Consider the following 17201-nt stretch of genomic DNA (forward strand, 5'->3'; position numbering starts at 1 on the left):
ATGCAGTCATTACAGGCAGCCCACTGTCCTCAGTGAATATTGAAGCTGAGAGAAAGAGAAAACTCTGATATTTCATTACGGCAACATGATAATACACAATTCTTAGTTCAAGTTCTCACTTTTAAAGACAACATGAAACCAAAATTGACCTTATTCACTTTCTAAATAAATGTCCCTAGTCACCTTCAGATAAAAATTCTCTGCTTGTGAAACAAAATGTCCTTTCTGCTGATGTAACCCAAGGCCATGTGGACTTATAAAAATTATATAATGATTAATTATTTTCCTACTCACTATGAAATGTGTCAGAAGATGAATAAATTGCAATTGCCATTTCAAGTTGTCTCTAAAACATCTAAAACTTAGTTCAAAATGCATAATTACAGTTCTGAATATTGATTGGTAATACTGTTCTGGATGTGCCTAGTACACAATATAGTAGCTACAACACAAAACACCTGTTGTAACTAGTGTGTTCATCACTGCACAGCACACAGAGACTGAGTATTAACTTGTCTAATGATCACTGTAACTTATAGTAGACTGAGCATGTGATTTACTTAATAAAATAGAAATTAATAAAATAATATTTTTACCAATTATATAATTACATAAAATATAGTATAATATATAACATAATATCATTATAATAATTAATAAATATTTCATTAAATTTGATAATTCTTAAATAATAAAAAAATAAGTATGTTAATAACACAATATATAAATAATATAATTAATATCTTTTTTTTTTTTTTTACCTATACACATATAATACACATACACATAATACACATACACATACATATGTTTTATAGAAAATATTATTTATATTTTTTTAATAATATAAATAATACAATAATATAAAAAGATCTAAATATTTAAGTATTTCTTTTTTAATTGCATATTGTATATTATACGTGCTTCCAATGACGAACTGCATATCTGGGACTGCAGGAGGTTAAAATTTTGCCCCTGAAATGGTAGAAGTTGGCTCTCACCCAGGCCGATATGGGAACCAGGACAGAGGAGGCATAAAGGCCTGATTGTGGCAGAGCACTGGCTTGGAAACAACTCTCAGGCCTAATGAAACTAAATCCTGGCCACAACAGCACAGCGAACACTAAAATGAGTGAGAGAGAGAGAGAGAGAGAGAGAGAGAGAGAGAGAGAGAGAGAGAGAGAGAGAGAGAGAGAGAGAGAGAGAGAGAGAGAGAGAGAGAGACAGAGAGACAGAGAGAGACAGAGAGAGACAGAGAGAGAGTTGGGAGGTTGGTAATGAAGTAAATAGGAGTTGTTTCAACTTAGCAGAATAAGTGTACTTTGTTTGGAGATCTACTCCAAGCCGATTACAATAAACCTATGACTAAGCATAAGCCATCCTATGTAATTAGGGCACATGAAGGTTTATGAAGGGAGCGAGGCGGTCTTTTACATTCACATCACGACGAATGTGCAAAATATCAGCGAGATTTTAAATCAGACCATGCCAAGTCTGTTGTCTTAACACATAAAATGTTTCGGAGGAAACAACTGAAATTATTTAGGCATGCCTTCCTCTGAAAGTAAAAAAAAGGCAACATGCCGCATTAGCACGAAATGACTGTATGCTAATGAAAAGTGGATCTAACTCAAAGAGCCTTTGTGGAAAGGCTTTTAAAATCTTAATTCTGCAGTGTTGTGCAATAAATGCCCCTTAGTGCCCCTTAAATGTGTGTGTGCACGAGTGTGTAAGCTGTCATAGCACAGAAAAAGTGCTCAGGAAGAACACAGCTTCTAAGGAGACAGATCCTGTGACCCTGCTGCCCCATGCCACCTGCTCTCCTCCCAGGATCCTCATTCTCTCACTACCTACTGCTCGCCAGGAGACACTGTTAATTGGCCTGCACACACGCCCCTATGCACACACACAAACCTCCGGGTATCAGCTCAACTGACACCACAGTGTGGCAAAACCTCCAGGTGGGCGGACTTGCAGAGTCATCAAGAGTTTGCAGCAAATGAGCATCCAACCTTCTAGCAAGTCACTTTGAAGGCTTATTTCGCCTTTACTCACAAGTGTGTATCCAACGGATGGTCAATTTGTAATTTTCTTGTCTTCGGAGACAGATACTTAATTAGACACTGCATTTGATTCGCAACTTATAAACAACGAGACACTGAGCGCTGAGGTCTTTAGCGTTATTGGATCACGCTGCCCATTCAAAATAACGATCTACAGCTTTATGTAAGGATGCAGACAAGTATGCCTCAATAAACCGGGCTGTGGTAAGACTAATATAGTCTTGTGACCTAAGAAGCTACAAATCCTCCGTCGTTCCTTTAATCACAATGATTTAGCGGTTGTCTACTGCCAGCGCTGGCGCTGCTGAAAACACCCCCAGGGCAAGACATACAGCGCAGGGCAAGTAAAACATCTGCATAATTGAGCCCTTCAATCAAGTCAAGTGTGTGTTAGGTCCACTCAGACACAGCTGATTACAAACAAATGGAGCTAGGTATTTATACAGAGCCTGAAATAGAAAGAAACAGAACTTACTCAAAGTCATATCATACAGCATATAGAAAAGTTCACCTGGGCCACACAAAGATATGGGTTATCTATCAATCATCTGCATGAGTAAGGTAGATATCAGGCTTGGAAAAACATGTCAAGGTACGACTGGGTAAAAACATTTCTTTTTCAATTGCTTATTTGAATAATCCTGATACTGATTCATAAAAGCCCAACATCGATTTTTGACTCTATGCCTATTCTCAGTTTGTACATTAAAATGACAAATGACTCTTATGAGCCAATTATTTTTAGTTATTCAAAACAAACAGCACTGTAGCTTGATTTCCAAAAACAAATGACTATTATGATTTGTTTATTTTAAGTGAATCAAAACTACACTGCATGAACATTGTAGCTTGATTTCCTTAACAAAAGACTCTAATGATTAAGTTCTTTAAGTGATTCAAAAACATACAGCACAAAAATTATAGATTGATTCCTAAAACAAATAACTCTTTTAATTCTTTTTAGTTCTTGTAAATTAAAAAAGACAAGTCGCCAGTTTGAATCGGTTTGAAACACTTCCCTGTATACACATCATTAGAAGAGGGAGGTTTTATTTCCATATGTAATGAATATGTTAGCAAAATGGACATTATAACTGAATCAAATCAAATTGCTTCAAAAATGGAATTGAACCAAATGGATTCGAAAGCTTGTGAATCAGAATCAAATTGGGCAGTCTGTATCACTACTCAACCCTAGGCAGGACCAAGCACACCATTTGGTTGAATAAATGTTCAGACCAGCTCAGCAATGTTCAATGCAGAGTTTTCAGGTAAGTCAACCTACAGGTGGCTTGCTCTTCTAGTTGTCCGTGCACATTAATCTGAGTTAGGAAAAGTATTTTAACATTAAAATGATTATACAGCAGCTTTAAGCAAAAGGTGTTGGCTACTTCAGCTGGTGGCGACAGAGACCAGGCGAATACTGGTCTTTCATCTCCAAATGGCCACATCTCAAACAGCCTGTTTGAAAGTCTTCACATGAAAGAGTTCGTTGAGGGACAGCGTTTCTCATCATACGCAAACATCTCTCCATGAAATTAGCCAAAGGGAAAAAGAAAAATGAGATCTTACCTTGCCAAACTGTTCAAAATACTGCTTCACATCTTCAACTACTGTGTTAGCTGATAATCCGCCTACAAATATTTTCTTTGTTCTTGTGACCATCTGGAAGAGAAGAGAAGAGAAGAAGACACGAGATTAGGCCCATGTGAAAGCACTTCAGAGGACTTCAAACGCACAGGAGACAAAGAGGAACCTGGAAAAGAGGGAATTGGGAGATGACCGGTTGTGGGTTTTGTGTCCCACAGGGAGACTGAAGAGGAGGTACTGTGTGATTTGTTGAGTTGTGAGAGTGTGCTTCGGGAACGGGTAACACCTAGCTATACCTGTCCTTTCTCTCTCAGCATTTCAGACTTGACACTTTTTGGTTTCACACTAACAGAAACACCTGAGCTGTGAATGGTGTTTTTCTTGTGTTGTGAAGACCCAATACACAATACCCCAGTCCATTTAAGAAAACTGGAACAGCAAAGTTTCAGAGGAAAACCACGTAGAGCGAGCTGCTCGAATAGACCTTCAAAGACACTCTAATTGAGTTACAAACAAAAGGTGTCAGAAAGTTGGAAGTCTCTGAGCAAGGCGGGATCTCAAACCGGTGAGAACAGACAGTAGTAGAGGTCGCATTCGTGCAACAAGGCCCATTTTTCAAAACACAATTAACTTTCCCTGCTGGAGAGATATATGGAGCTCCGAGACCCGACTTCTCTTCATGCAGCAACGTTAATTGTGCTGAGAGCTGGTGCGCTGAGATCAAATAGCCCACCTATCATATAGGGCAATGATAACGGCTAACAAGAGAACTCCTCAGGCAATGTTAAGCCCTTTTTGAAGTTAACAAAGAGAAGAAACTTGTCAAATTCCCACTAATGTTGGACTCGTGTGGATTTATATTAAATGTGTGCTTATTGTCAGAGCTGTGATGCAGCAGATGATCCCAATGTTTTAAGGCGCTCATGTGGAAGACACATATTCAAATTTGACCTACATTGTGCACACAAAAAAACAGTGTAACTGATTTTTAGCTCACCCAAGTTAGTGGTTGGAAGATGTGATTTTGATCTGGAAGACAATTATTGTAAAGATGGTTGGGAACTATTGTAACTATGTAAATCGCGAATGCCTTTTAAATTCCAATTCAATCATTGAATTTGAAAAAAAGAAAAGAAAAGTGCAGAATTCAAATTTGAATTTCAAATTCAAACTGAAATTCAAATAAATGTGTATAATCTACAATAAAATGAAAAGCAATAAGCATCCATTTCATCTAGAAATGGAAAACTTATCAAGATGTTAATGTGTTAATGTGACAGTTGAAAGTTTAAAAATCAATTTAATCTAAGTATTACAGGTCTTACAGGTACACATTTAGATAGATAGATAGATAGATAGATAGATAGATAGATAGATAGATAGATAGATAGATAGATAGATAGATAGATAGATAGATAGATAGATAGATAGATAGATAGATAGATAGATGGATGAATGGGTATCCAGATAAACAGAGATGGATGGATGGATGGATGGATGGATGGATGGATGGATGGATGGATGGATACAGATAGATATACAGAGAGAGGGATGGATGGATGCAAACAGATAGATATACATAGAGAGGGATGGATGGATGCAAACAGATAGATATACATAGAGAGGGATGGATGGATGGATCTTCAACCAGTGCTTTATAGATCAATGAACTCATTCCTACTCTTTCTCCCCATAATTTCCTGTCCCATCCTATGGTCTCGGTCTATTAAAATGGCCAAAAAAGGGGCACTTATTGACAATGAGAGAAAATAAGCTTCATTTGAGCATTCTAGCAAACCCCTGGTGTTTCCCAGAGCGGAGTAGACGACGAAAGAATTAAGCAACCCTGAGCATTAACTTCGACTTCATTCACATCCATCATACACAATCTTGGCAACAGGCACACTCAGCCCTCATCTCAGCTGGCTGTTTCCCAAACCTTCTCCAAAACACTTTCACTCTCATCTGCACCCCACCATGGTTAATCTGTCTGTCTTTTCCCCTGTCGTTTTGTGCAGGCCCGAGCCGCCCAACGTGTCAGTGGAGAGTTAAGTTTTTAGTGGCATCTTTATGTCCTCTGACAGCACCAGCTCCTGGCTGATGGGATTCCTCAGGCCCTGGAACAACGCAATTACTCTGTCCATTTCTCTCCATGGTGACAAGAGAAAACAGCAGGCCTTTGCTCTGTCCGTGCTAGCTCTCTCGCACACCTCTCTCGAGATGCGACGAGCAGATATGCCTCACGAACACGATGTGCTGCTGACGCCGCTAACTCGGCTAACCCATTAGCATTCAAAGTGCCAGCTTGGATGCAATAATGACTAAGACGATGACAGGAAGCATGATTCTTTTGCAAAATAGAGTGGTTTTGTGACCCTGAAGGCCTGAAATAAATAATCATTAAAAACACACAACAAGCTACCAAACGTACAATTTGATTAGCCTCCACTTAGATAAGAAAAGCAGATAGCTTGTCAGACAACCCTTTATTACGGGATTTATCCTTCCTGAGCATCTCCGGTTTGTCCTTGTTTCTCTCTGCCATTTTTGACATGCCAGCTTTCCAAAAACACAGTTCTGTTTTTAAGACATCCGTGGGAATAATGTGCGAGTCACAAGGGAGAGGTACCGAGGTACCTTAATGTTTGGTGACTAAGAGGTGTCGGGTACAATAGCTCTAGCTCGTCCTGAATCATCCTGAGTCGCGTGTCCCAGCGAGAGGAACGGTCCCCTAACTTTGCTTGCTGCTGAGGGATTCGCAGTTTTAACTTTCACACCTCCTTCTGCAGCCTCTCATTATCCGTACAAATTTGAAATCACTCTTTGTCAGGCATTGTGGGGGAGCCTTTAACATAGTTGAAATGGGAAAAGACGTTTCAAACAAATTAGAAGGGCGAAAAAAAACAATGAGGTGCAAGTATATTCTAAAGAAAAGAGAAATCCGCGGACCTTGCGAAGGGACAGGGAAACGTCTGGCGAAGTGATGACATATCGGGGAAACTTGCTATCGTAAGACCTTAAAAATTCAGCTGTGAAAATCTATGAATATGAAAGAGCACGTCTCGCAGGAGAGCTGAGATATAAAAAAGTATCGGCGCTAGGTGTGATAGAGTATAAGCAGTGTGTTTAGAGATACTGCGCGTATAAATTTATGCAGAGCAGCCGAGTTTGTTGCTCTTAGTCGTCTGCTGATGTTGCGGTTTCAGCCCCTGTCATCTTCCACCAGCATTGCTTGATGCGACTCGGCATGCCTAGAGAATATTTCTTGCCTTCCTCTAGCGAGGGGGAATGTCAGCTGCCAGAATGTTTCTAGATGCAAGTCGTGCTGCAGGTTTCTACCAGTGCTCAAACAAGTGCAGGCGATAAGAGGTGATGACTACAAGAGCCTCCTTTAGATGTGTGCAGGCTAATGCCTTATAGCGCTCACAGTATGATCAGAAATGTCATTCTGAATAATAAAATATGGACCATTAATAGGCCTGTCTAAGGGATAATGAATAGAGAAATTTAATTTCTCTTGATATTTTGACATATAAGAGGCCATTGTACTATAAAAACACCCTGTACGCTTCAGAACTCAAAACTTCCTTGTTTATTGAAATCCAGCTCATAAAACGACTTGTTTCGGATTTTGTCACATTATTACGTTATAGTGCGACGAAAGACTGCCTCTGCAGAAGAAGATCAACACCTACTTCTATTGCCTCTTTAGCCCCACCCACCGATTCAATCATGTCATGTAGTAGTAAATACAAGACAGACACAAACACAGGATAACTCAATAAAACCATAGAGATGCCTCTGAGGATTAAAGGACGTTAAAGGGATAGTTCACTTTGAAATTAATTTTTGATATGTTTTAGCTTACCTCAAGGGCATCCAAGATGTAGGTGTCTTTGTTTCCACAGTAGTTTCAATTTTGATATTTTTAGGTCAAACCGTTCTTGTCTGTCAGTCATATAATGCAGGTCGATGGTCACTGTCTCAAAACACAAGCACAGAGTCCAAATTAAAACAATTCCCCATCGTCCAAATGAAACAATTCCCCATCATAAGTACACATTGATGGCCTAAGACACGAAACGAGCGGTTTGTGTGAGAAAACGAACAGTATTTATATTGTTGTTATCTCTTGAAAACAGCACACGTCCAAATGATCTGACGGCGCGGGCGGGTATAGAAATATACATAGATGCCGCCTTGGCTACGGTTTCGTCCCAATGAACTGCAGTAGCGAAGGCGACATCTAGTGTATACATCTATACCCGCCTGCGGGCAGGTATAGATATATACACTAGAAGTCGCTTGGCTACGGTTTCGTTCCAATGAACTGCAGTAGCCAAGGTGACGTCTAGTGTATATATCTATACCCGCCCGCGCCGTCAGATCATTTGGACGTGAGCTGTTTTCAAGAGATAACAACAATATAAATACTGTTCGTTTTCTCACACAAACCGGTCGTTTCGTGTCTTAGGCCATCAATGTGTACTTATGATGGGGAATTGTTTCATTTGGACGATGGGGAATTGTTTTAATTTGGACTTTGTGCATGCTCTTTGAGACAGTGACCATAGAACTGCATTATATGACTGACAGACAAGAACGGTTTGACCTAAAAATATCAAAATTGAAACTACTGCGGAAACAAAGACACCTACATCTTGGATGCCCTTGAGGTAAGCTAAAACATATCAAAAATTAATTTCAAAGTGAACTATCCCTTTAAAGACCCAAGCTGTGGAAAAACACAAGTCTTTGCTAGGCTGGGTATTGACGCAAATTTCACGATTCAATCCCATTTGGATTCACAAGCTTGCAATTCGATATCGATTATTTGTATATATATCAGGTACAGTAATCTAATCTCAGTACAGTAATCAGGTCTCAACTAATGCTGTAAACTATACATAGGAGTCAGTTGGTACTACATTACCATAATATTGAAGGTTAAAATGGACTGATTGTATACAAACACTTAAATTACACTCAAGGAAGCTTAAATGATGGCTGTCAACGTGACGGATTTATTCAAACATGCATTAGCCTATATACTGAAGAACATTAAAAATGATTATTAATATGTAAAATGTGCATATATTTATGTGCGATCTGTCACGGCACATTTAACTTTTTTTAACACATTTAACAATATGTTGTTATAAATGTTTTGTAGTAAAATGGACAGAATTTGAAAAAGCACAAAGCTTATTGTTATTTATTGGATGGGAAGCGTGCATTTTTAAGTTCCAGTCAGATCACGTCAGTTAGACACTCTTCTTGTTCAATTCATTTTACTGTTTCAGTTCGATTTTAAACAAGACACAGTTGCAGGCTTTTCAGAGAGACCGAAAATAACAGATGATGCAGTGCCAAATACATTGGATCCGACAACACACAAGTGTGAGTACCAGTGTTTTTACTATGTGTCACTATTGCTTTGTCTGATACAGATCGCTTGATATTTACAAACTATTTATACTGTATAGTCAAACTGAATAGGTGTGATTGGCTGTTCTTTCCTTTGCTTCTGTGCTTATGGGGTTAAAGCGGGAGATTCCCAGATGTGGAAGAAAGCCCGTAGAGAATGCAGATATTATTTTGATCTAAGCCATTCGCTGTAATCCTGAATAAAATCCTCAGTGAGCGACATTTACTGTTTTGTCATCAGTAAGACATTACACTTTTCATTTTATTTAAGACAAAACACTGCAAATGACAATGTATACGTTTTTCACTTTATCAAAAAGGATGAACTATGAATAGCCTATAACAACAACAGTGTGACAAACAATGGCACATTCATTCATAACGCTGTGAATCATCCTGTCAATTATAACTGTGATAACTCCATGTCCTTAAACTTTATTTGCCACAACCCAGACTTATAAACCATAAGTAATACGCATAAATGTTTCACATTTTTGGCAAATGTTTTAACTATGTAATGAGATATTTTTCAACATCGGAAGTTTTCAAAACAATTCCACACATGTAATGACAGGAACGTTGAAAATTATTTGAATATGCAAAACTGTTACCCAATCATAGCAGTGGGCGTTTACATCTTAAGTCTTAGGCTAATTGCGGTACGCCTATCAAAACTGAGTGTTCGAAAGAGGGGGTCAAAAATGAAAAGGAAAATAGCTCATGACCCCTTTAACACAATTTAGAGATCAATTATAGCACAATTTAATTGTATTGATTATTTTACATATTTAATTTAATTAAAAATTCACAGCCGAATAAATCAAATAATGCTTACTGAATATGTAATAATGAAAAGAACAACTTACATCTTGCCATGGGAACTTCAACAAATATTTTTTAGGTTAAAATTACCACAGAAAAAAAGAAAGAAGTCATTTTCAAGGACAACGAGCCAGAATTTGATGACACTTAAAGACCAAGACTATCAGCAAGGCTTCAATTTGGATTTGAAATCAGAAAGATTCTTTGCTGCACAAAGAGTGGAATTGGGAGGCAAAGTAGAATTTTTCTAATGCTTTATAATATATAAGGAATATGTTTTTCTTCCAGACGAAGAGTCTCTCGCTCTCTGCTGAAGATGAGAGGGAGAATGCAGGAGGTAGTAGTGACAGCAAAGTTCACCATTTATCTGCGGCGAAATAAAATGGATCGAGACGTATCCTGCAGCCTAAATTGGAGGAATGTGATAGGAGTGACAATTTAATATTGCATCTACTCTCCTTTGGGCACAAATGGATCTAATTAAGATCTTTCATTAGATGCGGCGCAACCAAACCCTCCCTGAAAACATGGATCCTTATCAGAGCGCAGGACAATCGCAGGGATACAGACATACCAAATCAAGTTATATTCCGACAGGGGAGGGGGACGAGCGGTCTGTTTGACAGATGACTTGATGGGACGTGGAGTTCAACAAAGAACAGAGACAGAGGAATGGGGGATAGATGATCAAGCTCCTCTCAAAACACCTGACGCGTTTCCTGCGGAGAGTTCCCCTTCCCAGCGTTATCTTCTCTCGAACCGAGCGGTCTGCTTTTTTTATTTGTTTACTCTAGGTCTCTGATGAACTGTGTAGTGGCCTCTTGCTGTTGATTGCGGTTGACTAACATTGGTCCTCACTCACAACAAGCCTATAAGCCTCAGCCAAACGATGCTCTTGTTGTGTTATGACGAGGAGTCTTTTTTAATCAGTCCTCTTTGCCTAGCTGGATGTCCCCTGATTAGAGTGAGATAATGAGACCCCCCTCCTCATCCTCCTCCTCCTTCCCAGGCATCTTCATCATCTCAAATCACATATTCATCACTGATTGCCGTCTCTTTGTCCTATCCACCGAATCACACACTCTAGGCGAACCAGCTCGCAGGATGCGAAACCGGTCAAAAACAGTGACAACTAGGCGGGTCGCGTTAAATGTGAGGCTTCGACACTTCCTTGACTGACAGAATCCAGTGCACTTCTGTTCTGCTGCATCTAAATTTAGGCCGCCAAGCTCCAATTTGTACACAATTTTGCAGTGTGGAATTTTAATGTCAACATTCAAATGTACTGGGCCAAACAGCTCCTGCCTCCGCGCCTGTAACCCTGATTGACAGGCGAGGCAGCGGCTTGACCAAGAGCTGAGAATAACTGATTAGTAACGTCGGCAAAAACTGTGGATGCAAAGCCCCCTCCCCTTCCCTGCCCCAAAACCCATCAGACAAGATTTATTTGATGCAGTTTTCAAACACTCTTATGTGCATCAAGGAGATTTATCTACTGTATATTTCTATATAATCGCTCAATAACGCATACAGGACACAAAACTATTTTCAAATTAGTGGTACTTGTTACTGTAAAAATCACTAATACTACTGTGCATATGTGGGATTTGATATTTGAACAAACCTCTAAACTTAAAGAGAAATTCTTTTTATCAAATAGAAAAATTATGTCATTGTTTATATTACTTCATGCCGTTCCAAAACTGTGACTTACTAACACAAAAGAAGAGATTTTGAGGGGAAAAAACCAAAACAATAGATTTTGTTTTGCAATATTCTTTTGCGCTCAGTTCCACACACATCTCCACACAAATTATATCTCAAATCATTAGGTATGCATTATTAAAATTTAATAATTTTTCCGGTAATTATTTTTATGTTATAGCCAGTAAGTGATAAACCACAGATATTAAAATGTTACAATTTTGTCTAAATAAAAAATGTAATAAATAAAACACTAAAAACAAAAATCAGTCGTTTTAAATGCTACAAGTCCATTTTAGGCTATGTTGTGAAATTCATCTTTAAATTAACTAAAGTTGTAATTAAATGTAATTAAATTATTAGTATTTAAAAAAAAATAACAGTGAGTGTTAGATGATGCCAAAGCTAATATAAATGGGGAAATGAGTATGCACTTTTAAATATCAGATATCAACCAGTAAATAAAATAAAAGTTTAAAATTGTATAATTTGCATCCCTACAAATCGTGTTGCATGTTGAAAAAATGCTATTTTGCCTGGTGGTTGATAAAATAGGTAAAAAAGTAAATGCATTCAGAAAATTACATCACAACTGCAGTGATCATAGTACAAACTGTACATAACCTTCAAAAATAAGTGTTATTTCCAATGTATTCTAGAGTAATAAAAAAAAAACATTTAAAAACTTTGACAAAGACATACTGTACACTATAGAGTCAAGCACAAGAGACAAAAGAACATAAGATATTTTTGAATAATGAAATCACATGATTATAAGCGTAAAAAAGAAAGTGCAGGTCTCTGGACAGGGACGAAGTGAAGTTTGTCTCCAGGGTAAAACTGGTCCAATCCAATCTCTAGTGTATATTTATAGAGCCCTAATTGATAACCACAATGCCATTACACTGAGTAGATGAGTGGGGTAAAGATGCTTACTGCAAATGGCAGGTGACAGCCCAAAGCGGGGTTCCTTCAAGCTTACAGCAAGCAGTCTCCACACTGACAGCAGGTTGGCTGCCAAAGACCCAACCAAGAGGCCTTTTGCTGACCCCCGAGGGCACGTAAATGAGTCTCTGGCTCTCTGAATGGAAGATCCCTCCCAAGCCACTTAGTGGAGCCCAAGGCAGTTCAAGCACAAGCATCAGACAAGGGATTAAGAGCAGCAGGTTAGTGACTCGTCATTCTGTTTGGGGCAATTTAGGATTTGCAGGCCACTAATCACTAATATTTATGTTAGCTTAATCAATTAGCTTAAGATCAATATACCACTGTCATTATAAAACCACATGAAGCACACTCTGAAAACCTGAAGACTAAGGGGGCTGTAAAATTTATTTTAAAAAAGACAGTTCAAGCCAATCCAAACCTCAAGGTTGTAAAGGTTGTGCTGACTCTGAAAGTCTTTGACTATCTACGAAGGTGGCATGAAAATGCCTTGGTGAAATGCTCCTATTCTAAACTGCTGAGCTGACACACTAAAGAGCTCTTTATTTTTGAATTCCATAAAACTGTGGGGGAAAGGGGGAAACTACTGCCCCTTATGATTGCTATAAGCATTCAGTAAATTCAATATTTATTTTAGCATCCAAATTGGTCATTCACAGGGTCTTCATGAATCATCACAGCAATTTTGGAGCACTTGAGTGTGTCAAATGAGGTACTGTAGCTTTAAGAGTGACCAGTAGGAGCACTCTAAATCCTCAGCCACTGATGTCACAATGCTACAAAACACCCAGGTCATCTGACTGCAGCCTTGCCAAAGCTGGCTCATGTGAAACGTGGGAACGCTGGTGACCAGGTCAGAAGCACATAACGGTCTCATGACACACAATTAATATGAATCAATATCTATACTACTACCCTTCTAATGGAGATCAAGACCTGTGAAAGCATGCTACACCACTGGGAAAACCCAACAACTAATCCCAGAAAAAAAAAGGTAATTTTCTTTGTCATTTCTTTGACTTTTTTCATTTCAAAGGTCATTCAGGGTCACTCACCAATGTGCCCATATTGAAAAAATAACTCAAAGGTGTTTATCTGTGTAAAAATCTCTAAGAATGTTCCAAAGATGCACTTATTTGACAATAACATTATGAAATACACACTATATATAAACTACATTTTAAATTACTTTTTTTAGTGTAATATATTTCATTTTCAGCATCATTACTCCAGTCTTCAGTGTCACATGATCCTTCAGAAACCATTCTATTATGCTGATTTGCTGTTCAATAAATATTTCTTGAAAACCAAAAATATTTTTGTGAAAACAGTGATTTTTTTTTGTTTTGTTTTGTTTGTTATCTTTGATGAATAGAAAATTCAATTACTTGAAATAGAAAACTTTTGCTTATATTATAAATGTCTTTTTACTGTCACCTTTGAGCAATTGAATGCATCCTCGCACAATAAGTATTAGCCAAATTTAAAAGGTTTTCTTTAATCTGACATCAACTATTTGAACGGAGGTGTATACCGAAATGATATTTCTAAAAAGCCTCTTTTTTTTTTCCAGCAGGCCAGTATATAAATCTTGAGCTTGAGTTCCATCTTTCACACAACGACGGCAAAATAAACTGTTTTTGGTGCTATCCTCCGCAGTGTGCCTTTGTAATTCCAAACTACACTAACACCAATATTCCTCAATGACAAACTGTAGCAATACTCCCTCCATGGCTTTATCTTAATGATCTGATGTGCTTTACACTCAAACCCAGAGTCGATAGATTATTGTACAGTTATGAAGATAGATCGCGGCCGCTCATAGCTCCTTATAGGACCCAGGAGATGGCTAGGCTGATACACCTCCTGGTCTCCGTTCAAACGAACTCGCGCTGAATATCAATGAGCTTTCAGCCTTGATAAACAGTCTGCAGAATGGAAAAATATTTTCACATTAAGGATGGAGGGGTGAAAGAAGAAATGAGAGAAAAAAATTGAGTGCTTGCCCCTCAAAGCGATTCTGAAAAATTAATATGCTAATTATGTGCTTGCTTGGGGCAAAATCTTCGAAACTTTAGCAGGGGAGTTATAAGCACTTAACAAATTACTTACACCATTATGCTGGAAGCTGTATACATTTTTAAAGCGACTGTACGTTTTCCTTTCCTTTCAGTTTTCACAATAGATCTGAAATTTTTTTCCCCAGACATTTTCTCCCAAACTGCCATTTAGGAGTATAAAACGATATCAGACTTTCATGTCCTTTTCTGAAATATTAAGAATAGCGCAAGCTGAGGAATTTATCAGCATGCCACATCGTTTGGAGGCAGGCCTTTAGCAATCCTTTCTACTTCTGAAATGTCTGAACTCGTAGTGAAATAATCTCCACAAGGCAAGGCAGAGCTTCACATCAGTTTAATCTGTTCAGGAGAAAGAGAAGAGTTAACAAAGGCCATCACCATCCATCCTGCGGGCCTTAAGTGAACTTTCAATTTACAGAAGCCACTTCCCACTTCGATGTGCTTTCTGGCATTGCTGAATGTGATTGTGTTTGCATTTGCTTTGCGCGTGTGTTAGTGCTGCACGATAAATCATATCGCAAACGGGATGTCAAGCCTATGCGATTATATGACGCAAAATGCTGCGATTTTATGAAATAAATAAATGCATGTGTGGACATGACAACCCATTCTCTTTGAGAGCTGTTTGCCCATTTTCTACAAGGCTAATAAAAAGAAGACCAGTCAGTTTCAGTTTAGGCAGTGGCGCGCGTGGCGCGTATGCTCACGTCGTGACTTTCTCCGGTGTGCAGCATGGAGAACAGGTGAAGGTGGACGCCGAGCAGACGAACACTGAACAGGTGACCAGAAAAAAATTCGACCTCTGTTATATGGCGATATTTTGGCTATAAGATAACCGACACTGAGCAGAGAGAGCAGGGCTGCCAATTTTCACTCATTCAGCGTGAGACTCACGCAACTGACACTTTTCACACGCCACATCCATTTTCTAACGCAGAGAAAAATCACGAAGCAAAGAGGACACTGACTAGACAGAGCAGGTTACTTTTGATATGAAACAAATTCTCAGCTCTCAGATTCTGTCAATTTTATTACGAAATTCAAACAATAGCGTTTTGGCGCTTGTAAATGTGACGTGACAGATCGTGGTCGTGAACCGGACATCTCTTACTCTTTACTAGTTAATAGTAAATAAACACGAATGAACAATAGGTGTGTTAAAAGATACAGTACAACTTACCGAAATGTTTATGCCTCATACAAAATATCGATCAATCAGTGTTTTTCAACTGCAGAAAGAGGTCAATAAAACAGCTGGAGAACAATGTCACATAATGTTACATTGACCTCAGGAAAGCCATTTGATAGCACGTTAGTTGGCTAGACAAATTATATATAGAGAGAGGAGTATTTTGCTAAATATGTGCATTATATTAAATATTTATATCTTTTATATTTTGTAACTTATATCATTGTAACGTTGTTATTATAGCCTAGTAAAAACCAAATTATATTTAATTTGAGTTGTTATTTTTAACCTTTAATAATACCAGCTGACAGGGCTCTCTGTATGTTTACAGCATTAGGTGAGATATTTGTTTTTCTTGAGAAAAATTAACATGCATCTGCTGTACCTAATATTTATCCCAATGAATCGATATTGAATCAAGATTGGAATCTAATCACAAGATCAAGCAATAATAAAAACAGTCGCCTACCAGTCATTGTGCCATGTAAACATTATAACATTGTCACTACACTTAACAAAATTCTGTTTAGTTACCAAATGTTTTGAATATCACACAAATGCACATCCTGCTTAAATGTCCCTGTTTGTCTGGACAGAATGTTCAAAATATCTTATATTCATGAGCATACAAATGTTCTTATTTATTGGTCTATTTATTTTATACTATTGAGACAATAACAAGTTTGCAGTAATGCAAAGATGTCATTATTTAATTTTGTAAAAAATATAATTTTAATTTGAAAACACTAAGTTGAGAAATACACATTTCAGCATTATCACTAATCTGTGTGTGTATTTTCCTTGAGAACTAAGCAAGTTGACTCATGAAACCATTTGTTTATTATATCGCAATATTGACCTCAATAATCGCAATATGCCATTTTCCCTAAATCGTGCAATATTGACCTCAATAATCGCAATATGCCATTTTCCCCAAATCGTGCAGCCCTAGCGTGTGTGTTCAGGCATCATGTCAAAGTTGTCTGCGCAAATGCAGACCAAACAACCACGGGACTATCTGAAGTCAAGATCGGCTTCAGTGTTTTCCAGCACTTTGATGTGGGAAATCCTATTTATGACCTTTACTATCCAGATCACCTGTGATTTTTGTTTAGAACAACTCAAAGTGACAGTACACTGAAAAATAAAAAGTCTGTCTTTATTTACTCACCCTCATTTCGCTTACATGGAGAACTATAAATGCAAGTCATTCACAGAAAATTTCCCTCTCAAATATGGTGTGCAAAGATGTACGAAGTCAGGATATGTATATGTATATATGTGTGCATGTGTGTGTGAGCGCGTATATCCACAAATTCTGTGTGAGAAAATGTGTATGAAAATATCAATACTCTGTTTTCTTTTTAATGTGCTCAAACA

General features: G+C 38.1%; 1 protein-coding gene across 26 annotated transcripts in view; it reads right to left on the reverse strand.

The window, feature by feature from the left end:
- msi2b (musashi RNA-binding protein 2b) overlaps positions 1-17201 on the reverse strand; it is a 257350-nt gene that overhangs the window by 181316 nt on the left and 58833 nt on the right. For all 26 annotated transcript variants that reach the window (XR_014608035.1, XR_014608036.1, XR_014608037.1 and 23 more), the window contains exon 6: positions 3636-3728. Coding sequence is in view for 19 of the 26 variants with exons in the window: in XM_084127171.1 (XP_083983297.1) it covers positions 3636-3728 (93 nt within the window). In the remaining 7 variants the exon portion in view is untranslated. The remainder of the gene's footprint in view (positions 1-3635; positions 3729-17201) is intronic.

Source organism: Abramis brama (assembly GCF_963993115.1).
Source record: "Abramis brama genome assembly, chromosome: 10".
Lineage (NCBI taxonomy): Eukaryota > Metazoa > Chordata > Actinopteri > Cypriniformes > Leuciscidae > Abramis > Abramis brama.